The sequence below is a fragment of the Sapajus apella genome, unplaced genomic scaffold, assembly GCF_009761245.1.
Source record: "Sapajus apella isolate SASKATOON/1434 unplaced genomic scaffold, GSC_monkey_1.0 scaffold28, whole genome shotgun sequence".
NCBI lineage: Eukaryota > Metazoa > Chordata > Mammalia > Primates > Cebidae > Sapajus > Sapajus apella.
This window is the reverse complement of record NW_022436968.1, coordinates 24,117,288-24,145,188: the sequence shown is the minus strand read 5'-3', so window position 1 is coordinate 24,145,188 and position 27,901 is coordinate 24,117,288. Positions and strand designations below refer to the sequence as shown.

General features: G+C 41.1%; 1 protein-coding gene across 2 annotated transcripts in view; it reads left to right on the top strand.

Annotated features, from left to right (window-relative positions):
* Nucleotides 1-27,901, top strand: part of MYO3B (myosin IIIB) — a 499,023-nt gene that overhangs the window by 372,591 nt on the left and 98,531 nt on the right. For both annotated transcript variants that reach the window (XM_032293013.1, XM_032293014.1), the window contains one exon: nt 234-336. In XM_032293013.1, the coding sequence (XP_032148904.1) occupies nt 234-336 (103 nt within the window). The remainder of the gene's footprint in view (nt 1-233; nt 337-27,901) is intronic.

Below are 27,901 nucleotides of genomic sequence, written 5' to 3'. Positions count from 1 at the left end.
TCTATTGCCAGAAAGAGGTAGCTTGTTTTCCTATAAGCATGAAGACAGTTTGCTGGCTGGGACCAAGCACGGAACGAGAACTGGAATCCTAGAACAGCTAAATTTTAACGACATATTCTAGAAAAAGGCTATAGAAAGTCAGGAAATGGTATGAGGGAAGGGAGAGATGGGCACCAAAACCTAACCCTGCCTACTTCTGAACATATTCTTAGCCCTCCTTTCTTTTCTCTCAGTTCCCCAGGGATCTGCAGATCATAGATGCTATCCACAAACAGAATTCAACAGTGGCCATGCACAGATGTCAAGCAAGTCTCCTGCTGTCACAGAGAAAAATGGGTGAGTCTTATCTTTAAGAGTTCCCTGTTGTAAACTCAGGTGCTCCATTCCAGTGGCTAATGAAATGATAGAGGATAATGAAACAGACATATTTTTACCATTATGATATTTTAGTGAGCTGCAGAGTGTGGAACCAAAAAGTGTTTCCATCACATTCTCCCATGTCATGGGCAAAGTCTTTATTCTGAAGATCAACCTGAACACAACCCTACTTTTTGGGTTCTCTTCATGATTAAAGCTATACTTAGCCTTATTAGGTTAAACATCCTCCCCAGGCCGGGCATGGTGGCTCACGCCTGTATTCCCAGCACTTTGGGAGGCTGAGGCTGGTGGATCGCCTAAGGTCAGGAGTTTGAGACCAGCCTGACCAATAAGCAGAAACCCGTCTCTACTAAAAAATACAAAATTAGCTGGGCATGGTGGCACATGCCTGTAATCCCAGCTACTCAGGAGGCTGAGGCAGAAGAATCACTTGACCCTGGGAGGCAGAGGTTGCAGTGAGCTGAGATTGCGCCATTGCACTCCAGCCTGGGCAACAAGAGCAACATTCCATCTCAAAAAAAAAAAAAAAAAAAAAAAAATTTCCCCCTGGATATTTAGCCATGCCTGGAGACATTTTTGGTTGTCACAACTTTGGGGGGAAGAGTTGTGCTACTGGACTCTAATGGGTAGAAGTCCGTGATGCTGCTAAACTTCTTACAAGGCACGACAAAGCCTCCCTGCAGCAAGAATTGTCTGGTCTTAAACATCAGTAATCCCGCAGTTGAGAAACCCTACAGCCAGCCATGGTGGTGTGTGCCTGTAGACCCAGGTAATTGGGAGGCTGAGGTGGGAGTATCACTTGAGCTCAGGAATTTGAGTCCAGTCCAGGAAATATAGTTAGACTGTCTCTATATTAAAAAAAAAAAAAAATGTAGAGAAACCCTAGATTTAAGCTAAAGCAAAAAGAGAGTATCGTTTCCTGTTTAGCCACAGGTTTGAGTTAAATATAATTTAAAAGGAGTATAGCAGAGCTTGCCTTTCAGTGACCTCTGAGCTGCTCAAGATGGAGGACCCAATACCCTGGCTAAATGTAGGCTCAAGCCACTTTAAGTCTAGCCGGGCCAGGCATGGCACCAAGAGCTAGAGACACAAGGAACTCCTGGGCCTGTTCTTCAGGGAAGCCTTTATAACCTGCCTTCTCCCAGATAAGTTTTCCAGACCCCATCACACATGTCACCAGGAGGAGGACCCAGCTACAGAAAGGAGTGGACCATGGCAAAGGGAAGTCCTACGTAGAATGAAACTTACCTTTCTTATTTTCTATTTTCTTCCACATTGATGGTGGGGAACTTCCTGAAAAGTTTTAGTCAAAGATTTCAAGGAAGAAGCAGGTCATTAGAGAGTTCTTCGCATCTTTTCACTTGGAAAAGAGAAAGTCTTAATTTACAATTTTAAAAAATAATTCTTAATTATGTTTTATTATTTTATTTTTGGAGACCTCTTAATATGTTTGAGACTTGAAAAATTAACTCTCAGTACTTTTCCAGTGCTCTCAAATCGTCATCGGGCTGCTTTTAAAGTAAAATACTTTAGACTACTTGCCTTAAAAGTCAGAATAACTCATTTAAGGGCACTTTAGGAAAAAACCCAATATCTCATATGAGAACAACAAAGTTTACAATTTTCTAATATGGTAGAAAGATCACTGAGCTTGGGTGGAAGACTTCATTTCTGATCCTATCTAACGTTTTCCAGTGGTTTGACCTTGGGCAAGTCAGTGAACCAGGTGGAAAATTACTTCAACCCCAGCCTGACTTCTTCAACCTCGGCTGCTGCCTGACTTTACTGAGAACATCAGGACAGGGCTCTGAGCTCTTCCACTGCCCTTCTCTTCACCTTAGAATCTCTCCTCATATTCAGCTGTCCTTCTTTCCTTTGCTCCCATCTGGCAGACCCCAGATCCTCTTCCTTGTGCTGTGTTCCTGCCGTCCAGGCCCTACCACTGTCAGCACCTCCCTTGCTTGCTCTGGTATCTCTTTCCATTTTGCTCATACCTCCCCCCAATCCTAACAAACGCCTGCCCTTGGCCTGTCCTTCCCCCTTTTTACTTTTACCACCAGACTTCCTCCAACTGCTATCCAGGCCCACTGCCTCGTTTTCTCACTAAACCAACCACTTTCTCCTTAATCCTGAAATCTGATTTGTGGCCCTACAATGTCTCTAAAACTATCCTTGGGAAGCATAGCTGCCAGTTGCTCAGGCTTTATGTTTCAAAGAGCATTTAGTTTCATGGGCTATGCATGCTTTCCTTGAAGAACACTCCTCCAAAGGGTATCTTTGGAAGATAGTACTGTCTTCTTCAGGCTCTTCCTTGGAGATAGCCTCAGTCTTTGTTTTCTCTAGCTCCATCCTTCTGCCCTTCCACTCACCATTAAAATAAAGGCAATTCTCCAAGTCTTAGATTGTCTCCTTTCTCTGCTTCTCCCCTGGATGATACCATCACTCACCAGTGTGTTCTGGTATCAAGTCTCAGCTGTGTGAGTACAAGCCCTAAGTCTCTGTTTTGAGCTCCATACTCTTACACCCAACTAATAGTGGACATATATTCCTGATTCACACACCAAGACTTCAACAGAAAAACCCCTGCTAAAGCACCTCCTTCACTGGACCTTCCCACTTCTGTGAGTCACATCAACAGTCTTGTTGCCGGGTGTGGTGGCTCATGCCTGTAATCTCAGTACTTTGGCAGGCCAAGGTGGGCAGATCACCTGAGGTCAAGTGTTCGAGACCAGCCTGACTAACAAGGAGAAACCCTGTCTCTACTAAAAATACAAAATTAGCTGGGTATGGTGGCGCATGCCTGTAATCCCAGCTACTCGGGAGGCTGAGGCAGGGAAATGGCTTGAACCTAGGAGGTGGAGGTTGTGGTGAGCCTAGACTATGTCTTTGCACTCCAGCCTGGGGTACAGAGCAAAACTCCATCTCAAAAAAAAAAGCACTGTCTTTTGACCTGGCCTTGAGACCTGGCACAGTCACTCTTGATCCCTACCTCTCACTTAACCTCACTTCCAGTCATTTTCCAAGTACACTGTCCTGGTCCAGGCCTGCCATTATCTCTTTTTCTTTCTCCTTCTGTCTATACAGATCAGCTTTCATTTTTCACACCCGATCAATTGTCCTACAATATATTCTGACTTGTTCAAAGAACTTTAATGGCTTCCTATTTTAGACCAAAAGAGATTCGGACTTCTCAGGCTGCTGTTCCACGCCTCTCGCTCGCTCGCTTCAGTGTGTCCTCCAGTCTCACCTCCACGTCGTCCCTAACACACCTTATGGCTAACCAGAATCAGACTTCTGATTGTTCTGCCAATGCACCTACCTCTCTTCTCTCTGCCCATTCCTTTCTGTTCAGCTCTTACCTTTTGGTCAAGATACACTGTCATATCCCTTTCCTCCATGAAGACCTAGTTCTTTTTAATACTCCTTAAGCTGTCACCCATTTGTAACAGTACTATTCAGAGTGCTGTTTCACCATGGGATAATGAATTTGTGCCCAAATGTAAATCAAGTCACTGCTTTCTTCATTAAGAAAGTCTTGTTCCTAAAAAAATCAGCTGAACTAAACGATATACTTGGTGATGAATTGATTTACATTCTGGCGCTAGCCCCTCACGTCACTGTGAGTAGTAACAGTTCACAGACGGGGTCCTCACGCCACAGCCTGGGGTAACTTTCAAAGCCTCTTCTTAGCACTCTGATTTTCATGAGGGAAGTGTTTTTCCTGTCAGTCTTTGGGTAGGGGCAACAATAAGAGGATCCTGAATAACTTGCCAAACAGTGGGCCAGTGTATCCCTGATCCAGGGTCTGGGATTCTGTTTTCCCCTTTATGTTTGTCAGTTCCGTGTTCTGTGAATCAACAAGGGCTGAAAGGAAGGAATTCTTGGGCAGAGGGCAGGGTGGGAGTAGGGAGGGGTTTGGGGTGAGCAGAATAAGAAGAGAGCTGGATTGTGTCAACGGTGATGTTCTCAGTGGAAGTAATAGGCCTTCAACCCATAGATTCAAGGATTCATGGGTTGAAGGCCAAGGATCCATGGGTTCCAGGGCTGGGTCAGCCATTCAGGAATGTCAGCAAAGACACCCCTTGCATCTCTTTGCTTTGCTGTCCTCAGTATGTCAGAGATGCCCCCACTTATGGCCATGAGGTGGCCGAAGCAACACTAAGCATCACTTCCTCACATGGCAATGTCTGGAACAGGATGGAAGGAATGAATGGAAAGGGGATTCTTCTCAGGACTCTCTCTCCATTTGCTAGGAGGGAAATCTTTCCCAGAAGTCACCCAGGAGATTTCTTTTGCATATGATTGGTGAGAATTTGCAGCGGTGGTTCTGCAGTGGAGCTGTAAAGGAGGTTGGGAGATTAGGCAAAGAAGAAAGAAAGTGAGAAGCAACCAACAATGTCTGCCTCAAGAGTCCCAGAGAGACAGTGATGGGAGCAGATAGTTACCAGGAAACGATGAAGGGGAGGCAAAATCAGAGGGAAGAGTTCATAAGGAAGATCCATACATGTCAGGAAATATTGCTGCAAATAAGAGCTGCAGGGAAGTGTTGAGATCATTATTCAGGTTTATTGCTAGCATTTATTATGCCAGTTTTAGTTTTTTGTTTTTTCCCATATTTTATCTCATGTAATTCTCACACCAGCCTTTTGGGTTGATGTTACCCACTCCATATTACAGGTAAACTGAACCTGCGGAAGGCTAAGGCAAATAGCTCAGAAACATTATTTCAGAGACCAATGCTGGATTGGTTTCAGATCTACCTACACCTGCCCCCCATCAACTAGTCGGGGAGTCACTGGGTTATGCAAGGTCATACAGAGAATAAATGGTAGGTTTGAGCTTTGAATTCAGATCTTCCATCTCCAACAATAACAACAGCTGCTAGCATTTCATATTCATTAACAAATTCCTGGGCACTATGCTAAGTGGTTTATTTTATTTATTTATTTTTTTTGAGACAGAGTTTTACTCTGTCACCAGGCTGGAGTGCAATGTTGTGATCTCACTGCAACCTCTACCCCCTGGGTTCAAGTGATTCTCCTGCCTTGGCCTCCTGAGTAACTGGGATTACAGGCGCCTGCCACCATGCCTGGCTAATTTTTGTGTTTTTAGTGGAGACAGGGTTTCACCATATTGTCCAGGCTGGTCTCGAACTCCTGACCTCAAGTGATCCACCCTTCCTCAGCCTCCCAAAGTGCTGGAATTACAGGCGTGAGCCACCGTGCCTGGCCTGTGCTAAGTGCTTTACACACATTATCCTATTCAATCTTATGGGAAAGGTACAGATTTTATAATCTCTGACATTGAGAGATTACAAGTAACTTGCCAATGTTACTTAATAAAGTGACAGAGTCAGGATTTGAACATGGGCCTTCTGACCAGAGCACTCATGTTTTTAGCTAGTACATTCTACTGCCTCTCACAGCTGCAGGCTCCAAATAATTAGTCCAGGGGTTTTTCTCTGTATCCATGTTGTCTCTATACCTGTCATTGTTTAAATCTTAAATCACAACCTGCTGAGAAATATACCCTGATTGTTATAACTGTCACCCTGTGATTGATGAAGAAAATTCCAGCACCCAGTTCTTGGGAGAAAGCCAGGTGCTCCCATCTGTGCATGATGGGACAGGGTTAACTTGGCTGAGGGGAAGCAGACCTCAGGCTGAAAGTAGAAATGAGTGGTTGGGGTGTTGCTTCTCTGCTTCTCTTCCTATGTGAACCTGTAACTGTGTACAGTGAATGACAGAATGGAAATAGTCTTTTATGTTGTGGGACTTTGTTCCCATGATAGTAATCCCCCATTTTAATGCTGATAAACACAATGGTGAGGATTACACCCCTTAATTTAATTTGGCCTGCATATGGCAAAGCTGTCTCAAGGCTTTTATGTGACATTCTTTAGCACAGCTAGCCTGTTGTTGTGTAAAAGGAACCCACATGAAGGAGGCAGGAGATTGATAATGCTGGTGCAAATGTTTTTACAAGACTGCTTGTAACACACTCCCAGTGAAGCTGCTTCGTTGTGGGCCCTTCGGTCAGGATTCAGACTCAGAGTGATGGGAGCATCCATGACTCAGGCAGCTCAAGGAGAACTGGCATCTCACAAGGGGAAGACGAGTGCATATTTCTCCCGTGTGTCATCCTTGCAGCTCTGGGGCTTGGAGCCAATTGGGCTGACCTCAGAATTGATGAGCCAGAGAAACAGCCTCCCAGTCAGCAGGGCCGACTGTGGGCCAGATTTTCATGTGGGCTGTGAAGTACAGATTGCAGCATATCTCGATGAGCAGTTCTAAGACTGTTGAACAGAACAAATCCTCCAGCAAATTTCCTACCACTGTGGTCAAGTTAGTGCACTAGCACGTTGGAGGACCCCATATGAAACTAGAGGGAAAATGGCAGCATGGTCTGGGAGTGGTGGTAGGGACAGTAGCCTTCTCTGATGAAGTGCTTGTGATGTGGTAGACACTGTCCATATTATCTCATTTGGGTAGAAAAATGACAAGCTTTGGTGGCAAACCTGGATTTGAATCTTAGTTCAACGACTTACAAGCTGTGAGACATTGGACAAGTTCCTTCCTCTCTCTGAACCTCAGTACCCTAGGTGGCTAAAAGGGAATAATTGGGAGGCCTGGAGATAATCAAAGCAAAAGAAGTAGCACAGTTCTAGACATGTAGTGAATACTTAATAAGGGATTATGACAAGCTGTTGTTGGTCATGGTCATAGAAGTGGTAGCAATTAGTAGTAATATTAGTATGGAAAAGTTCTTTTTTCAAAAGAACTCATATGAAGGGTCGAGACTTTGACTTAACTCTAGAATTGAGACCAAAGTAAGCATTGAGGTTTCTATCATCTTAGAAACTTTGAACAATGCTCACTCTCTGCTTTTACTTGGGAGACAAATTTTATTTCCTGTATTCCTGGCTCTTATCTCAGGGGTGAATCTGAGCTTGACTTTGGGTTCAGGAGTCACCCTTATCAACATTGCCAGCATGACATTATTATACCCTCAAATAATAACCTTCAGAGTTTAGTTGATTGTTAGAGCTTTCTTAGACTTTAGATTTTTTAAATATTAATTGGTCATATGTATTTTCAAAACCTTTTTGAAGGCAAAAAACTTATCACCAGCTGAAAGAAGCTTCAAGGAAAAATCTGTCTTGAGTTACATTTTTCCTTGGGGATTTGCTTATGGCCGTACATAAATATTTATCTGAACTATTTCAACAAACCCTAAATCGTCAGTGATCCTTATGCAAAGAATTCTTTTAGAAGATTTCTGTATGTCAAGAATGTCAGCAATCTCTTCCTAGAACCAGATTCCAAGGACAAGAGGCCTATTTTAAAATAGTTGAAACTGTTTGGTGGTTTTCAACATGTCTTTTATTTTCATATTCTGTGTATCGGTTCATGCTATTCCATCTGAATAGAATTCCTTGCCAGTCCCGTCTTTACCTATTGATGTTTTACTCATCCTTCAAGGTCTCATTCATGTGGCAAGAAAACAAGGCCAAGAGAAGAGCATGCCAGGCAGGAATACAGAGCGGGCCATGGCCAGAGGGAGGATATGCAGGGGCCACTCTTAGGAAAGTGAGAGGTCCAGTGAGAAGAAGGCACAGGGTAGGATGGGAGTGGTATGAGGCAGGAAGAACTATTACAGGGAATAAGGCACCAAGATATGGAAGGTCTTAAAAAGTGCACTAAATGTCTTATTATTCTATAAGTCAAAAGACATAAACCCATAGTGTTTGGGTAGAATGTAGTCTACAGACATGTTTTGTTCGGCCTGCATGTTTGTAAATTTTTTTAATTAGTTTCCAATCTTCAGTAAAATACTGGCAAACCAATTGCAACAGCACATCAAAAAGCTTATCCAGCACAATGAAGTAGGCTTCATCCTGGGGATGGTTCAACATACGCAAATCTATAAAAATAATCCATCACATAAACAGAACCAAAGACAAAAACCACATGATTATCTCAATAGATGCAGAGAAGGCCTTTGACAAAATTCAACAGCCCTTTATGCTAAAAACTCTCAATAAACGAGGTATCAATGGAACGTATCTCAAAATAATGAAAGCTATTTATGACAAACCCACAGCCAATATCATACTGAATGGGCAAAAACTGGAAGCATTCCCTTTGAAAACTGGCACTAGACAAGGGTGCCCTCTCTCACCACTCCTATTCAACATAGTATTGGAAGTTCTAGCCAGAGCAATCAGGCAAGAAAAAGAAATAAAGGGCATTCAATTAGGAAAAGAGGAAGTCAAATTGTCTTTATTTGCAGACAACATGATTGTTTATTTAGAAGACCCCATCGTCTCAGCCCAAAATCTCCTTAGGATGATAAGCAACTTCAGCAAAGTCTCAGGATACAAAATCAATGTGCAAAAATCATAAGCATTCCTATACACCAATAGCAGACAAACAGAGAGCCAAATCATGAGTGAACTCCCATTCACAATTGCTACAAAGAGAATAAAATACCTAGGAATACAACTAACAAAGGACGTGAAGGACCTCTTCAAGGAGAACTGCAAACCACTGCTCAAGGAAATAAGAGAGGACACAAACAGATGGAAAAACGTTCCATGTTCATGATTAGGAAGAATCAATATCATGGAAATGACCATACTGCCCAAAGTAATTTATAGATTCAGTGCTATGCCCATCACGCTATTATTGGCCTTCTTCACAGAACTGGAAAAAACCACCTTAAACTTCATATGGATCCAAAAAAGAGCCTGCATAGCCAAGGCAATCCTAAGCAGAAAGAGCAAAGCTGGAGGCATCACGAAAGTATACTGTAAGTCTACAGTAATCAAAACAGTATGATACTGGTTCCAAAACAGAGGCCTCAGAGGCAGTGCCACACATCTACAACCATCTGATCTTTGACAAACCTCACAAAAACAAACAATGGGGAAAGGATTCCCTGTTTAATAAATGGTGTTAGGGAAACTGGCTAGCCATGTGCATAAAGCTGAAACTAGATCCCTTCCTTACACCTTATACAAAAATTAACTCCAGATGGATTAAAGAGTTAAACATAAGACCAAACACCATAAAAACCCTAGAAGACAACCTAGGTAATATCATTCAGAACATAGGCATAGGCAAGGACTTCATGATTAAAACACCAAAAGCAACGGCAACAAAAGCCAAAATAGACAAATTGGATCTAATTAAACTTAAGAGCTTTTGCACACCAAAAGGGACAGTCATTAGAGTGACCCGGCAATGAACAGAGTAGGAAAAAAGTTTTGCAACCTACCCATCTGACAAAGGGCTAATATCCAGAATCTGCAAAGAACTAAAACAAATTTACACACACAAAAAACAAACAACCCCTTCAAAAAGTGGGCAAAGGATATGAACAGACACTTTTCAAAAGAACACATTTATGTGGCCAACAAACATATGAAAAAATGCTCATCATCACTGGTCATTAGAGAAATGCAAATCAAAACCACATTGAGATACCATCCCACGCCAGTTAGAATGGTGATCATTAAGAAATCAGGAGACAACAGATGCTGGAGAGGATGTGGAGAAATAGGAATGCTTTTACATTGTTGGTGGGAATGTAAATTAGTTCAACCATTGTGAAAGACAGTGTGGCGATTCCTCAAGGATACCCTTTGACCCAGCAATCCCATTACTAGTTATATACCCAAAGGATTATAAATCATTGTATTATAAAGACACATGCATACATATGTTCACTGTGGCACTGTTCACAATAGCAAAGACTTGAACTAACACAAATGCCCATCAATGATCAACTGGATAAAGAAAATGTGGCACATATACACCATGGAATACTATGCAGCCATAAAAAAGGATGAGTTCATGTCCTTTGCAGGGACATGGTTGGATCTGGAAACCATCATTCTCGGCAAACTGACACAAGAACAGAAAACCAAGCACCGCATGTTCTCACTCATAAGTGGGTGTTGAACAATGAGAATGCACGGACACAGGGAAGGAACATCACATACTGGGGTCTCTTGGGGGGTGGGGGGCGGGGGGAGGGATAGCAGGGGGTGGAGGATTGGGGAGGGATAACAGGAGAAATACCTAATATAGGTGACGGGGGGATGAACCACCATGGCATGTGTGTACCTATGTAACAATCCTGCTAGACCTGCACATGTACCCCAGAACTTAAAGCAAAATTAAAAAAAAAAAGAAAGAAAATGCTTTTAGGTGGCACCATAGAACCATCCATGCTAGCATATTGTTTTACTTATTTACTTTTTTCATTGCTTTTTTCCGGGGGGATAGAAAAATTCCCATGGAATTGTTTGGTAACTTGGTAATTTGGCTTAGTAACTTGATGAACCTTTACGCAAACCTATCAATTAGATAGTTTTTAACTCATCTCCTGTTTTTGGTTCTAAGAAAGCAGAGAAAAATACTCTTGGAAAGAAAAGGCCCTGGGTCAGAGTATCTCTTTCTTTCAGACCGGTGGGAATGTTTTCCTTTCTCCACTTTTAGATGATTTAGACTATGAGAGATAGGGACAAATAAAACACGCCTCCTATTTCCTCTTTTAAGAAAGGATTTTTAAGTGCGGTGGGAGGCACCAGTGAACTTCAAGGGCTTACTGAGATTGTATTCAAAATTATAAGAATACATGTTTTTATTTGGGAAAAAAATTAGTTTCCAACATATAAAAATAGAAAGATTTCATGGAATTCAGATTTCTGATATCTCTTAAAAAACCTGGGTATCTGGCAGCAATCTGCTGGAAGTAAGCAGAGCTGTCTTTTACAGATCCCCGTTCGCCTGCCTGCATAATGACGGCCTGCCAGCATCTGAGTTTGGTTCCTGCCCACTGTGTGCAGGGCACCATCTAGGTAGAAGAAACGATTTAGCTACAGATCCTGGAGGCAGACTGCCTCTGTTCTGGCCCAGGTTTGTGTCCAGCTACCTCAATGACTTTGGGCAAGTGTTTTTCTAATAATGGTACTTACCTCATGTGGGCATGGTGAGAATAAACCATAGGAAACATTTAGATGACTACCTAGCATGTAGTTAAGTGGACAAAAATGTTAGCTTTTTTTGCTGTATTCCACGAGATAATACACTGTAGGGCAGAAGCTGTCCCCCATTTCTGTATCACTCACAGAATCTAGAATTTAGAATCTTTGGCCATAGCTGGCATAAAATAAAATAATTGATGAATGGATAAATGAATATGTGCTCCCTTTTATTTCTGTGTGGTCCAAAACTAAATTTAATTACTTTGTTCTCTAGAAATGCTTCCTACTTGAGTTTGATTTGAGCAAACTAGTTAAGAGTTAGTAAGGAGCTAGCTTTCTCAAAAAGTCAAAAATGCTAATTAAACAAGTGAAGGGAGATTCTGTTAACATTATGTCATTATTCTGTGATACATCTACCTTCCTAGCTCAAAAATAAACTTCAAGTTTGGGAAGATGCTTATATGTTTTCTTTAGAAAGCTCATTTCTTGGCTAGTAGCTGTCTATGGTTAATATCTCAAATTGAGGCTCATTTGCTAGAAACTAGGACATGGTGAACTTCAGCAGATGTTAGAATGCATATTTGACTTGGCTTTTCTTATATCCCATGTCTTGCATGCAATCCACACTTCAAAGCAATGTTTTTCTTTTTCTTTCTTTCTTTTTTTGTTTTTGGGACATAGTCTTACTCTGTAGCTAGACTAAAGTGCATTGGTGTGATCTTGGCTCACTGCAGCACCCCCCTCCTGAGTTCATGCGATTCTCCTGCCTCAGCCTCCCGAGTAGCTGGGACTACAGGTGCACGCCACCATGCCCAGCTCGTTTTTGTATTTTTAGTAGAGACGGGGTTTCACGGTATTGCCTAGAATGGTCTCGATCTCCTGACCTTAAGTGATCCACCCGCCTCAGCCTCCCAGCGTGCTGTGATTATATGGATGGCTACTGTGCCTGGCCTCAAGGCAAATATTTTTGTGCCTGATGCATCAGACGACAATGGACAGTTTGACATAGGAACCTATTTTTGGTTTTTCAGCATTTCTTATATATAGCTGAAGTCACATCATCATCCTCACCAAGGTCTTCAGTGTGATCACCTGTGGACATCAACTTTTGTATGTACGTTAATCTATCCCTAAACATGCTTGCTGTGAACAGCGTTGCTCTACAGAGTTGACCGGCAAGGTTGGACTCACTTGCTCTCTGGAAAACTTGCACATTTGCAAACCCACTTTAATTTTATTTGAATAAACATCATCTAAAACTGTATCATGTACTCAGGATTCCAAAAATTTGCTGTCTAATTTTGTCTGATAGCTCTCTTCTTTCTTACAAAAAGTCAATTTTTTAGTATGATAATACCTCTAATTTTTTAGTATGATAGCACCTCTATTTTTTCTAAAGAAGTTTGAGTCTCTCACACATGGACACAAAGAGGGGAAGAACAGACACTGGAACCTACTTGAGGGTAGAGACCAGAAGGGAGAGGGAGGAGCAGAGAAAATGACTGTTGGGTATTAGGCTGAGTACCTGGGCGATGGAATAATCTGTACAACAAATCCCTGCGATATGAGTTTACCTATGTAACAAACCTGTACATGTACGCCTGGAGCTAAAATAAAAGTTAAAAAAAAAAAAGAAAGAAAGAAATTTCTGCCAGGTGCGGTGGGTCACACCCGTAATCCCAGCACTTTGGGAAGTCGAGGTGAGCAGATCGCCTGAGGTCGGGAGTTTGAGACCAGCCTGACCAACATGGAGAAACCCCGTCTCTACTAAAAATACAAAAAATTAGCCAAGTGTGGTGGCACATGCCTGTAATCCCAGCTACTTGGGAGGCTGAGGCAGGAGAATCACTCAAACCTGGCAGGCGGAGATTGCGGTGAGCCGAGATCACGCCATTTGCACTTCAGCCTGGGCAACAAGAATGAAACTGTCTAGGGGCAGGCGGGGTGGAGGGGAGAAAGAAATTTCAGTCTCCCTTAGATCTCTCCTTTCCTTCCTTCCCTTCTGTCCCTCTTCTCTCCCTCCCTCCCTCCCTCCCCTTCTTCCTTTTTTCCTTTCTTTCTTCTTTGTCTCTCTCCTTATACTATTTATATCAACATCTCTAAAGTTCTGGTTTCTAATCCAAAGACAATTTCAAATAATGCAAAAATCTGGTAAGATCCCTAACCATTTCTCCATCCCTCGTCCCCTTCCTGCATTACCCACAGAATTATCTTCACATTGCTGTTACCTACACTGTAGCCTCATCAAGACCTTTATATATTCAGGCTCAGAATTTGTTTATACCTTTACATATTGAGCCTGTTTTGAAAAGTTTGAGAAAAGAAAATGGACTCAAGTGGAAAATATTACAGGAAACAAAATTTTGTAAAAATGAACTTGCTTTATTATCAACACATAAAGAAACCTAGATTATAATCCTACAGGTTGAAAAATTAACTTTATACATTTTCACAATTTTATTACCTTCACTTTCTTCACTGGATTTTAAGGAAAACATATTAGTGTTTCCGTTCCAAGTGTATTTTGTGAATTACATAGCAGCTTGTTCCTCACTATAAAACACAAATATGCCAATGTATTTTCTGCTAGCATCACCCTGGTCACCTTAAATTAAGAAGCACCTGGAGTATATTTGCTATTAAAAGCAGTTAACAGTAGTAATGCCACAACATCTCTGTATGCATCTTAGTAACTTCTCTGACTTGTTTCCTTGATGAGTAGACAAAACAGGGGGAGGGGTGAATTTGTTCTTTTTATCTGAATGGTGTAGATCAGGAAGATACAGAGCAATAAAGAGCTCTCCTGAAACAAAGCTCTAGCGACTGCTGTGCTTGGGAAATTCGATAATAAACAGTCCCTGATACCAAAATTCTAATGACTTAAGATCAACACAGTCTGGAGACACAGGTGGGAGTGGCCTTCCTCGCTCTGATCCAGACCCTCCCCAGAGAGCTCTTTGTGTCAACAAGAACAGCCAGCGCTCCTGGCCAGCTCCCAGGACTCAGAGTGGGGCTATCATTTTTGTTTGCTTTGCAAATATCTTAATGGGAAGTGGTTCAACACCACCTATGGGTTAATCTGAGGGGTTCTGCTTGGCAGCTGTTAGCTCTGAGAACCACATGGCCACTCTCAGGGGCAGGGAGTCAGGCTAGCTGTTAACTACCCAGCGCCAGGTTGAGGCATCCTCTTTGCTTATTGGATTTACTGACTGGCAGGAAGTGCCTTGTTGACTTTTATTTTTAGTTTGTTCCTCTTGGGAGAGCAAGGATGTTATTCTCAGATCCAACTGTGCTTTTCTCTCTAAGGGAGGGCAGTTTAAATTATTTTTACTAGCATGAAGCATCCTTTCACCTAAGCTCATTCTCAGAATCTGAAACTTTGTATTAAAATTGGTAGTGTGGTGAAGGTGGAAGGGGTATTGTTGCCAGAAGAAAGATTTAGTATATTGGCCTGCAGGGAGGGCAAACAGCAGAAGCCACAGCCCTGTCTTCGCCTGGGATCTAAAGAATTGGATAGATGGTGAATTTGCCTGCTCCTTAGTCCTCTCCTCCTCCCTCTCCTCCACACCAACATGGCTTTCACTTGTCCTATCTTGACCCATAGGAGTGTTTCCCAGGGTGACACAACCAAGTCATGCCTTTCTGAATCTGTGTCTGCTGACATTGATACAGATGATCTCTTTCTTTATGCTTTCCTCACTGGATTTCAGGCAGGGTTGGATGGTTTCCACAAAGTAGGTTAGGGAAGTACCTGGAGTGATGACAGACATGTAGACAGTTTCTAAATGCTCCATTTGTAAATGTGCAAAAAGTTCAGATTTCTCTATAGATTCTAGAAAACGTGTCTAGCTACCCTCAGGAATAATGTAACCCTGCTTTTAATAAAGCACGGTTATTCTTTAATAAAGCAGGCTTATTCTTTGCCTTATTCTTTCCTGGGGGTTTCCCACACCTATCTGTGGGATTGTGTGGGGATTGACAACAAGGGTCCTTAAGTTCACTAGACCTGCTTCTACAGGGCAAGAACTTCATAAACCCACTTATTTTCTCAGGGCTTCAGTTTCCTCTTCTTTAAATGGAAGATCAAATAGCACAATATCTACCTCACCAAGACATGAAAGTTGAATGACGTAACATACACAAAGTATATAGCATCTCATTCGATGCATAAAAAGCACTCACAAATCATTGTAGTGATTAGAGGTGTTGTTATCTCTAAGGCATTCACATTGTTTAATCTTTAATATCATGCATTTTTTCTAAAGTACTCATTTTGAAGTCTGTTACTTTCATCCCTTTAAAATCAAGCCAGTGCAAAATTGAGGACTATATGAGTATCGACGTAAATGATGACAAAAGAGTATGATCCATTGAATGAAATAAAAATTCATGAGTAGTCCACATCAATGGATGGATGGAACAGATGGAAGGAAGGGAGGAAGGAAGGAGGGAAGGAGGGAAGGAGGGAGGGACTGAGCTCTTCCTTACAATAAAATAAAATGATAAAGGTAGATGAAATTAAGGAAAAAGAAAAACACCATTTGACAACTACATTAATAATAATTGTTTCAGGCAATAATTACAAATGGATGCTAACACTACCATGTAAAAGTTTGGGCTAGGCACGGTGGCTCATGCCTATAATCCTAGCACTTTGGGAAGCCAAGGTTGGTAGATCATGAGCTCAGGAGTTTGAGACCAGCCTGGCCAATATGGTGAAACCCTGTCTCTACTAAAAATACAAAAATCAGCCAGGTGTGGTGGCACGTGCCTGTAATCCCAGCTACTCGGGGCTGAGGCAGGAAAATCGCTTGAACCTCGGTGGTGGAGGCTGCAGCGAGCGGAGATCGCGCCACTGTACTCCAGCCTTGAGCTATTTGCATAGTCTCAGAGTAAATCCCCATAAGAAACTTATTAATTACAAAAGAACAGTGGAGAAACCTGGCAGAAACCATCTTAACCAAGTGATGAAAGTTAGCATTAACTAGTAATTGAACAAACTAACAGCATATGCCTCCTGATACGATGCGTTGAGAAGAAGACACCATCACTTTTGCGGATTTCTTGCCAAATGTGCATAACCTGAATTTAATCATGAGGAAACAGCAGACAAGTCCAAACAAAGGGAGCCTTTACAAAATGACCGGCCTGTAGGCTCCAAAATGAAACATGGCAGAAGACTGAGGAACTATTCCAGATGAAAGGGGACTAAAAGATCATTGAACCACGGAGTTCAATAGATGACCTAGGAATTTCTTTTGCTATAGAAGACACCATTGAGACATTTGGAAAAATCTAAATACAATCTATAGATTGGAAAATAGTGTCATATTAATATTAAATTCCTGATTTTGATCGTTGTATTCTGGTCATATAAGAAAATGCCCTTCCTTTTAAACACACACACCGAAGTATTTAGGGATAAAAAGAGTATCAGGTTTGTAACTGACTCTCAAATGGCTCAGAAAGAAATTATGCATGTTTGTGTGTGTATATATCAGTATATATAGAGAGAAGACAAAGCTAATATGTCAATCTGCTGAGGAATATATAGGATTTCTTATACTATTGCAACTTTTCTATTAATATGATTAAATCAGAATAAAAAGTTACAATTAAAAAAATCAAATCAATGCCACTTCTTGCCCTTTAAACAGGGCAGTTCATCAGCCACTTTTTCTTTAGACTTTTTTTTTTTTTTTTTAGACAGAGTTTCGCTCTTGTTACCCAGGCTGGAGTGCAATGGCGCGATCTCGGCTCACCGCAACCTCCGCCTCCTGGGTTCAAGCAATTCTCCTGCCTCAGCCTCCCTAGTAGCTGGGACTACAGGCTGCGCCACCATGCCCAGCTAATTTTTGTATTTTTAGTAGAGACGGGGTTTCACCATGTTGACCAAGATGGTCTCGATCTCTTGACCTCGTGATCCACCCGCCTCGGCCTCCTAAGGGATTATAGGTCGTGAGCCACCATGCCCGGCCTCTCTTTAGACTCTTGATCCCTCTCCATCCACACCTAAAAGTCTATTCCATGTCATCCTTGCCCTGCTCAGTGATGGTCCTCAAGCTTCTCTGCTGTGACATTGCTGACTAGTCACCACCCCCTGCACACAATTTTATTTAGGCTTTTCATTTTTAAAAGTTTCGGAAAATGTCCCTCCCTCCTCTCACATCCCCTCCCTCACTTGTCCTTGGGCCTCATCATTTAGTGCCATGTGCATCATGCACTTCATTTCAGCACTTCTTCTCCTTCCCTGAACTAAGGACTGCTTTCAGAATTAAAAGAGGAAAACTGGGTTAAATAATATCTTTTGGGGGTGCAGTGGTAAAAAGAACACCCCCCTAGTTACGGCGTGAAAAGGATGTAATAAATGGTCTCTGACGTTTCCTTTTTCTCCACAAGTCTATGCCTTGGCCTAATGCAGTCTTAAAGTGTTAGAACTGTAACTCAAAAAGTTAGAACTGTAGCTCAACCTGCAAGTTACCTTAAGACCCACCCAAAGGAAAAGCACAGATTCCATCCAGACAGGCAGCCACACAGATACCTCATCATTATTATTCTCCCTTGAAGTTTCCATGTTTATGGGTTTGTCTTTCAGACATGCAAAATCATAAATAATAAGTAACCACATGATTAAGTGTGCGTTTTATTTCTAACTTCTAACTACATATGCATCTTTAATTATTTTAAAATCTTGTGTTTTTATTTTGTTCTGCCCAGGAGAACAAATGTACTCATCTTTTCCTTAGCTCAGGCAAGACTTTTTATTTATATGTTGCTAATGAAGAAGTGGAGAGGTGATTTGCCCGTTAGAGTTGCCATATTTAGCAAATAAAAATGCAAGATACTCACGTAGATTTGAATTTTCTGTAAACAACAAATAATCTTTTTTGTATAAGTATGTCCCATGAAGTATTTGAAAATACTTATACTAAATAATTACAAACATACCTTGTTTTATTCCATTTTGCTTCATTACACTTCACAGATACTGTGTTTTTTACGAACTGAAAGTCTGCGGCAACCGTGTTGAGCAAGTCTATTGGTGCCGTTTTTCTGCAGCATGTGTTTACTTCATGTCTCTGTGTCAGAATGTTTTAGCAATATTTGAAATTGAGTTATGTACATTTTTTAGACATAAGGCTATTGCACACTTAATAGATAATGTAAAAATAACTATATGAACTGGGAAACCAAAAAATGTGTGTGACTCACTTCATTGCAACATTTGCTTTATTGAGGTAATCTAGAACAAAACCCGTCATGTCTCTGAGATATGTTTGTTATTAGTCTGGAATTCAAATTCAACTGGGTGTCCTGTTTTTTGTCTGTGAGACAGGGCCTCACTTTGTTACCCAGGTTGGAGTACAGTGGCATGATCTTGGCTTACTGTAACCTCAACCTTCTGGGCTTAAGTAATCCCCTATTTCAGCCACCTGACTAGCTGGGACTACAGATGCGCACCACCACACCTGGCTAAATTTTTTTGTAGATACAAGGTCTCACTATGTTGCCCAGGCTGGTCTTGAACTTTTGAGCTCAAGCAGTCCTCTCATCTTGGCCTCCCAAATTGCTAGAATCACAGGCATGAGCCACCACACGCAGCCTAGGTGTCCCATATTTTATCTGGCTAGAACTAATGTATCATGAATACGTATGCATATAGCCTGACTGTATATGATGATATATATTGCTAAATCTACCAGGTGTTTATAACATTCCGCTGACCTCTACATGTCATAACACATAGTGTTTTTTTCCCTTTAAGGGCTTTTGAAACCGTATTCAGGGACATCAATTCCTACTTATTTATTAAGGTCTTTATTCAATGTCACTTTCTGTAGCCACTCAATTTAAAATTGCAGACCCTGCCTCCAATACTTTCTATCCCCCTTCCCTGCTTTAATTTTCCTCTTTGGCACTTATATTTAATATGCTACATAGTTACTTTTTTGTTTCAATTTGTGACTGCCACTTGAATGTAGGTTCATGAGCAGAGGCCTCTTGGGTCTCCTCTGCTGTATCCCCAATACTTATAATAATAAGAGACAAATTTAAAGGTGCTCAGTAAAGACTTGGGAGCTGAATGATGTCTGGGGGGCTATATATTGCACATGTATAATATAATATATAATATATAATGGGACCTTATATTGCACATATCATACACGTTGTGCTTACACAGAATCTCAAGGAGATTTGCCACCAGATTAGAGCCTTCAGTGTGGTACAAGTGTGTGTAATCTTAGTAATAGTTCACAGACAAAAGATAAATAGAAGTTCAGGCCAGGGGTTATACCTCCAGATATCACTGAGCTTCATTTAATCTGCCTCCTAGCAAATTTTCTAGAACTAAATGTTAGTAGCCCCAGGTATCATTCATTAAGATTCTTAATACAGCACTTTGGGAGGCCAAGGTGGGTAGATCACAAGGTCAGGAGATCAACACCATCCTAGCCAACATGGTGAAACCCCGTCTCTACTAAAAATACAAAAATTAGCTGGGCTGGTGGTGCATGCTTGTAATCCCAGCTGCTCGGAAGACTGAGGCAGGAGGATCCCTTGAACCAGGGAGTCGAAGGTTGCAGTGAGCCAAGGTCACACCAATGCACTTCAGCCTGGCTGCAGAGTAAGGCTCCGTCTCCAGAAAAAAAAAAAAAAAATCCTTAATACAATTGTGTGACTATCTGGAAGAGTCCAGTAACAAAATGATACTGAGGCTGAGAGCATGGGCTCTGGGTCAACTAGATCAGGATTTGTATCTGGTGATGACCTACGTTACTCAAACAACCCAGGCTTGGGTTTCCTGGTTTGTGAATTGGGAACACTGGGGGACCTATGCTGCTAGCACTGGCATGGGATGAAATGGATAGTCCAGCCAAGTCCTCAGCACAATGCCTGACAGAAATGAAGCTGCTTCCATCACCATCACCCAGGCCACACCACAAACTCCACCTGATCCCATGAAGCTCAGCTGCTCTATCCATGCTGCGGCCCTCGGCCCATGGCTGTGCATCCCCCCGGATCACAGTGCCCTTCACCACTACTGCATCTTTTGTTTTATCCCTGAACTTTCTCTCAGATGCCTTGGTTGCTGACAAAGAACTGAAATAAGCTTTATGGGCAGCTCTCAGTTGAGTGTCCTTTTTTCCAATAAAGGAGGCATTCTCAGCAGAATGAAGAAAAGCCTTCTGCTCCTACCTTAGACTTTTACACAGTGACAGCTGCCTGCAGTAAAGTAGTGAAGGAGGGAAAAGAAAATAAATGATAATACAAGGACTGGCAAATTAAGACTGTACGGGCTCACGGTTGGGGAAAAGCAATGAGGCAAACAAATATGATCACATTTAAGGGCTCAGTGGGATTTGGGGAATTAGCATAAGTACATAAATCTAACTACTGCTAACTTAGAGCAATGGCATTATGAGACAGTCATCAGCCTTTCTGAGCCCTTCTGATGAATTTATCCTTGAGCCATGTTCTAAAACTTAAAATAATTGTGTGTTTTAGAGCGAACAAATATCCATATATTTAGATGTAATTTGCATATTCAACTCATTCAGTAATGGTTGGGGTGGAACGTATATACGCATTCAGAATTGTTCTAAAAGTTACCTGATATCCAAACCTAATGAGAAAAAGTAATACGAAAGCTCTGAAGTTTATTCCTTCTTGTTTCCCTTATTTTCCTGCAATAATGATGATTTTATTTTTTGCACTGTTATTGTTTCTCCTCTCCTGTGCTGTTTGTATTTCCTTCATATCACACATTAAAGCCCAGGAATACGGTTTTCCCTCTTTAGAAATCGAGGAGTACCAATTAAAATAATAATGATGCACTACTTTGGAAAGAGATACACAAAGATTTAAAAGACTAAGACTATTTCCCGTGCTGGCAATATGATTGGAAATGGGCCCTTTCATACTTTTTGTGAATGTGAGTGTTAATTTTTGTTGCTTTTTAGAGAATTTGATGACATAATTTAAAAGCTTTAAAATAGAAAAAAATTCTTACCCTTTGACCTGACAGCTTTATGTGTAAGATTTATCCTAGGGAGATAACTAGATGAGTAGTCATACCTGTGGCACCAAATATTTAATGATCCATTGTTTATAATATGAAAAATGTATAAACAAGTTACGTATCTAAACAAAGAGATTAGTTAAATCATGATAATCACTGTCTGAGACTTTAGCTAGAATACTATATAGCTGTAGTATGATGATATATGTGTACATGTGCATATATGTGTATTACATACAAACATGTGGAAAGAGGCTTATAATTATACAGGGTAGGTTAAAGTGATAAATATGACTTGAGCCATTATGTTTAAAAATATTTTTTTATATGCATGGAAAAGTATCTGAAAAGATGCATGCAAGAAGCTAATTAATTATATCTAGATATGGGTATTTTCCCTAATCTCTATTTTCTTCTCCTTGAATAACTGTATGTTATACAGTACAACAATAAATGTATATTATTTTTTAATCATACAAAATAATTTTTAATCAGAAAAAGGGGAAAAAGAGCAACATTTTGCCATCAGTTCTTTCAGTCATTTACTTTGGGAGACAGGCAGATATTACTACATTTTCATTGATTTGTATCTGGTGAATATTCAGACACCTTGGGAATTTGGAGCATTTTCATCAGCTGAAAAATAAAAGACAAAGTTAATGAGCACAGCAATACCTACGGCTCTGATAGCTTAAAAGCCAAGTGGATGGTACTTGCTCTGCTTTGCTGTCCTCCCTTGCAAAATTTTATAAAGCACACCGCCAGTGGTTGATTTGCAGACACTTTTAGTTGGTCAGAAAGTAGTACCAGACAAATCAGTTACAAATGAATTTTCAGTGTGGTTATGCTCAATATATTATTTAAATACATCAGGGAGCCTCCGGTTCTTCCTAGAGTGGAAGCAGATGGGAGAAGTGAGGCAGGAAAGGCTTTTCAGAGGAGCCGACACCTGAGCTAAAGGCTAAGAATGCAGTAACCAGGTGAGCAAGAAAGAAGGGAGCATTCAAAAGCATAGAAATCAGAACACAACCCGTGGAGATTTTGTGGGTACTTGACAAAATATTCGTGGCGGTGGTGCTGGCAGTAAATAGGAAACAAAAGTGTACTATAAACCCTTGCTTCCCGGTTTTTGTAATGAAAGGTGCAATAGTTTACACATTTTGGGTGCCTTTTAACTTAACCCACAATGACACACAATAACACAAGAGATAGTTTGTGTTCTTTTTTTTTTGGTGGGGAAGCTGGAGTGCAGTGGCGCAATCATAGCTCACTGCAGCCTCGACCTCCCAGGCTCAGATGATCCTCCCACCCCAGCTTCCTGAGTAGCTGGGACTACAAGGGCATGCCACCCTGTCTGGCTAGTTTTTGTATTTTTTGTAGAGACAGGGTTTCACCATATTCCCCAGGCTAATCTCTAACTCCTGGATTCAAGGACTCTTCCTAACTCAGCCTCCCAAAGTGTTGGGATTATAGGCTTACGCCACCACACCCAGCCAACAGCTCTTTGGTTTTTGTTCAAAGCTATCAAAGAAGTAGAAACAAATTACTTGGTTGTTGCTGATTAGCCTTTCTTTTGGGGCTACCAAGTGAGGCACAAATTTACCAGGAGAAATACTCCCACATTTAGAGACAATAGGAAGCTAAGAAAAATCAACCAATGTTGAATTAGCTGTTTTGAAATTAGAGTGTGCTTTCAAGTGTGAACAAATGAATGTATTTCTCAGCTTGTCTCCAAGCCATTCTAACTTATACAGTAATTGATAAAAGATAATCTTGAAAACTTTATCAACATTAATAAAAAGTACACAAGAAAACTAAGTGAAGTTTAGAAAATGGAGAATCTGAGGGGAGCCAGTGTGTCTCAACTCCTATCCAAGCAAAAAGTTACTGATTCTAACCCTAAAATAGAAAAAGCCCAGTTACTAGACAAGCTTGACTGATCAGATATATCGTCAAAGAGCACCCTGCTTCTTTTGCTTTAATTCTAATGTGGAATTTAGCCTCCAGAGTGTATCCACCAACTAGTGAGGGGAAAAGTATAGTCCGGATCATACCATTCCTCATAAAACCACGCCGGCATTCTGTGTTTCAAATATGACTCTTTTGAGTTTGGTTATTGCAACTCGGCGCTCCCAAAAATCATCATCCCTCAATGAACTGACAAATTGAATTTTGGAGCCTGTGAAGCTGAGGCCCAGTCCCTGGACCACGGTGACTTCACCTAGTGCCACCAGCGCAGCGTGACGGAGCCAGCTGGCCTCATGGATCTTTGCTGCTAAAGAAGAAAGATGCTGGGTATTCTCAGCAGCCAGCTACTCAGGAGCCAGCCTTCACCTTGCCCCTCATCCGCTCACACTGGGATCCCAGTTTAAGAAGAGGGAATTAGATGTGAGTTTCGTCTGGGGGCTTTTTCAGGACAGATGCCCAGCAGAAGGGTTCTCAACGGTGACTGAGAGTTTCCGTCTCCCCTAGAACCCACAGTTCAATGAACTGACTTCAGCAAAGCAGTTGAGCCCTGGAGGCAATCTGTTTGAGACTTCAGTTATGCTTCCAAGAGGCCAATGGAGCCCTAGAAATACGTGATGAATTATACAAAGAGAGACAACTACTTTCTATTCACCACACTTTGATAGCCATATGCACCGATTCTGCCTGTTTAGCTTATGATTTCTAACAGAGGCTAAGGACCGTATTATTTGTTAAAAATTTTCCTACAGATTCAATAAACAACATCACACTTCAAAAATGAATTAATTCCGTAGTATCATCTGATACCAATTCATAGTCAAATTTTCCCAATTATTCCAAGAATGTCCTTTGCATGTGTTTATCCAGGCCAGGATCCAATCTAGAATGTCACAGTACATCAAGTTGCTATTTCACCTAAATCTCTTTGGATATAGAATAGTTGCTTTTTTCATAACACTGCCTTTTTCAGAGGATTGAGTCATAAAATAGGATTATCTCATAAAATAGCTCACCTTCTGTATTTAGCTGCTTCCTTCCTGTGGTCTTATCCAGCTTGTCCCTCTATGCCCTGTGTTTTGTGTAGACTGTAAGTTAGATCTAAAGCCTTGATCAGATTTAAGTTAAATGTTTTTGACCAGAAGGAAAAAATACATCCTGGGAGATATGACATACTTCATGTTTCCTCACATTACAAGACCATGTTGTCGTGGCATTAGTGATGGTAAAATTGAGCACTGGATTAAAATCGTGACCTTCTGATTCCTTCAGTATACATTGCTCCTCTTGTGAAATGAAAGAAGGTGGTAAATCACCTGTATGGCGGGACTTTGGCACCATATTGATGTCCTGTTTCCCACTAACTGTTTGTCTAGTGATTTTATCAGCAATTAATGTCTTTTTTTTTTTTTTTTTTTGAGATGGGTCTCACTCCGGTTACCCAGGCTGGAGTGCAGTGATGCGATCTTGGCTCAGTGCGGCCTCGACCTCCGGGGCTCAGGTGATTTTCCCACCTCAGCCTTCTTGAGTAGCTGGGACTACAGGTGCACACCACCACGGTCCAGCTAGTTTTTTGTATTTTAAGTAGAGCCAGGGTTTCGCCATGTTGCACAGGCTGGTCTCCAACTCCTGAACTCAAGCCATCCACCCTCCTTGACATCCCAAAGTGCTAGGATTCTAGGCGTGAGCCGCCATACCCAGCAGCAATTGACAATTTTGGCCTGATAACTTCCCTCTGGCATCATCTTTTGCATAGCCAGTGGGTCTTATGATATACTGCTTGCCAATTATGGTATGAAGCAAATCATTGGCTTCTTGATCTTTTATTCTCTTATATGTAAAAATAGGTAATTTTAGGAAGCAGAGGCAGGAGGATTGCTTGAGGCCAGGAGTTCAAGACCTGCCCGGGCAACATAGTGAGACCTCATCTCTACGAATAATCAAAAATTAGCCACGCATGGTGGTAGCAAACTCCAAGCTACTCGGGAGTCTGAGGTGGGAGGATCACTTGAGCCCAGGAGTTCAAGGCAGCAGTGAGCCATGATCATGCTACTGTGCTCTAGCCTGGGGGCAACAGAGTGAGATTCTGTCTCAAAAAAAAAAAAAAAGAACCAATCCACATGACTGTTGGCAGTATGTAACATGCTTTGCCTGGTGCCTGGGGTATGTATGCATGCAATAAGTATTGGCTTTTTTATCTTTCTTTTAAAAAATATTTTAAAATTTTAATCAAATAGAGACAGGGTCTTGTATATTGTCCAGGCTAGGCTTGAACTCCTGGGCTCAAGCATTTCTGGAATTATACAATCCCAGCTATTGGGGAGGTAGAGGTGGGAGAATTGCTTTTTGTTATTATTGTGCTTTTTGTCATATATTTTGGAAGTGATGGATTGCAGAGCATTATGCAGTTGCTGCCAGTCTCATGTCCCTGAGGCACAAAAAAAAGAGGAAAAGAAAAAATAAAAAAATCTCTAAAAAGGAGTTAAAGAAGTTAGATTTCTTAAGAAAACTGACTTGTACCATTTTCTTAAAAGCAAGATGTGTTCTAAGAATCAGTAGTGCCTCAACGTGCTACAGAGGAGAAGGGGCCATTATTAAAATAATGTCTAGGAAATGTTCTCTTTTTCTTTCTTGGAGTCTCATTAGACATATTATTAAAGTTTCTGGAAAGCCTCTTAGGAAGGAAACCTGCCTTGTAGATGAATCAAGTATTTTCTAATTATTTGCCTGTAGATACTACTCGCTGACCTCTGCTGCTCACTCTTCTTAAACACACACAAGCATTACATTGAGCTGCCTTACATTCTTCCAAAGGCTTGAACGAGGAGGGAATCAAACAGATAAGCTGACTCCCTGTGGAGAGTTGGGAGGTATCTGCCATTGGCTTCAGATTCTGAAAAACCACACAAGCTAGAGGAGTTGTCAAGAGGTTCATTTTTGAGGGGGCAGGAAAGGCAGAAATTGGGGGCCTGGTAGTAATTCAACAGCTAAACTCTCTTTCTTAGCCTTTCTCCTAGAAGATCTTAGAATCCACCCATCCTATAGGTGTGTCATAGCTACGGGGACAGGAGTGAGTCCTTTGGGCCAATGCATAGATACTGAAGGGTATAGAGTGTATTATGGTTCAAAGGAAGAGCAGAGGGCCTGGAGTCAGACAAACATGAGTGAATGCCTTAGCTCTACCAGGTATTTACCATGATACCTGGGAAAATCTGTTAACCTCTCTGAACCTGTTTCTTCATCTATATAATAGCTACAATTAAAGTACTTAGACCAAATGGTTGTGAAGCTTCTTAATATTTAAAAGCATTTTTTAAAATGAAGTAGTATATAAATGGTAGTTAATTTTAATAGTAAGAGTATTCTTACTGATCTACATGACCCCATATTTTGTGGATTGAGTAATTATTCTTTATTCAAATGGTCTATATTTATTAAGCGTTTACTATGTACCAGACACTGGGTAGGTGCTTACATAGAGTGTGAATTAGAGCAAGCAGATCCAGTCCCTGACTTCATGTAACTTCCATTCCATTGTGGGAGACATGATAAGCAAATATATGCACAAATAAATGTAGAATTATAGTCTCCTCCTTCCAAGTACTGATAGGATAATTTTTTTTTCTTGAGACAGAGTTTTTGCTCTTGTACCCCAGGCCAGAGTGCAGTGGCATGATCTTGGCTCACTGCAACCTCTGCCTCCTGGGCTCAGGCAATTCTCCTGTCTCAGCCTCCCTAGTAGCTAGGATTACAGGTACCCACCACCACACCTGGCTAATTTTTGCATTTTCTAGTAGAGATGGGGTTTCACCATATTGGGCAGGCTGGTTCTGAACTCCTATTTCAGATAATCCACCTGCCTCGGCCTCCCAAAATGCTGCAATTACAAGTGTGAGCCACCGCCCTGTCCTGATGTGATAGTTTTTAAATGGGCATATTGCTTATAATATACTATATATTTTGAAGGTAATATCCATAAATAGATATATGGAAATGAATTTGTGAGCTTAAGTAAAGAATACAATTATTCATATTGTAATGAACTGGAAGAGAACATAGGAATACTTTATCTCGATATCCTCATTTTATAGATGAGGAAAACTAGGACCCCGAATACTACAGAAACTTACCCAAAGTCACATGTTTGTTGTGTGTCATGTGTGTCACATGTGTGCGAGGCAGGGGTCAGAACACGGATTTCCCTTTTTTTAGTCAGTGATTTCCACTCTGCTGGTTCCATCTGAAAGGCATTATGAGCCTATTTTATCTGAGTGTTATAAGCATAGTTTTATACAGTGTGTTCTGATTATGAAAAATTGGGGACCCAGAACAATTGATTTTTCCAAACTTTGTTTCTTGAAGCATTAATATTTTACTAGATGTTAATAGGTTATCTCTTTAAGCTTCTTGGTAAAATTACTTCTGGGCACCCTGCATCCTCCCTGGATCTTTTCTATAGAGATCCATAAATGCATATTGTGATTTTAAAAGATTATTCCTGCAGTAAGGAAACCTCTTAAACTATGTCCAACCTAACATTTCCC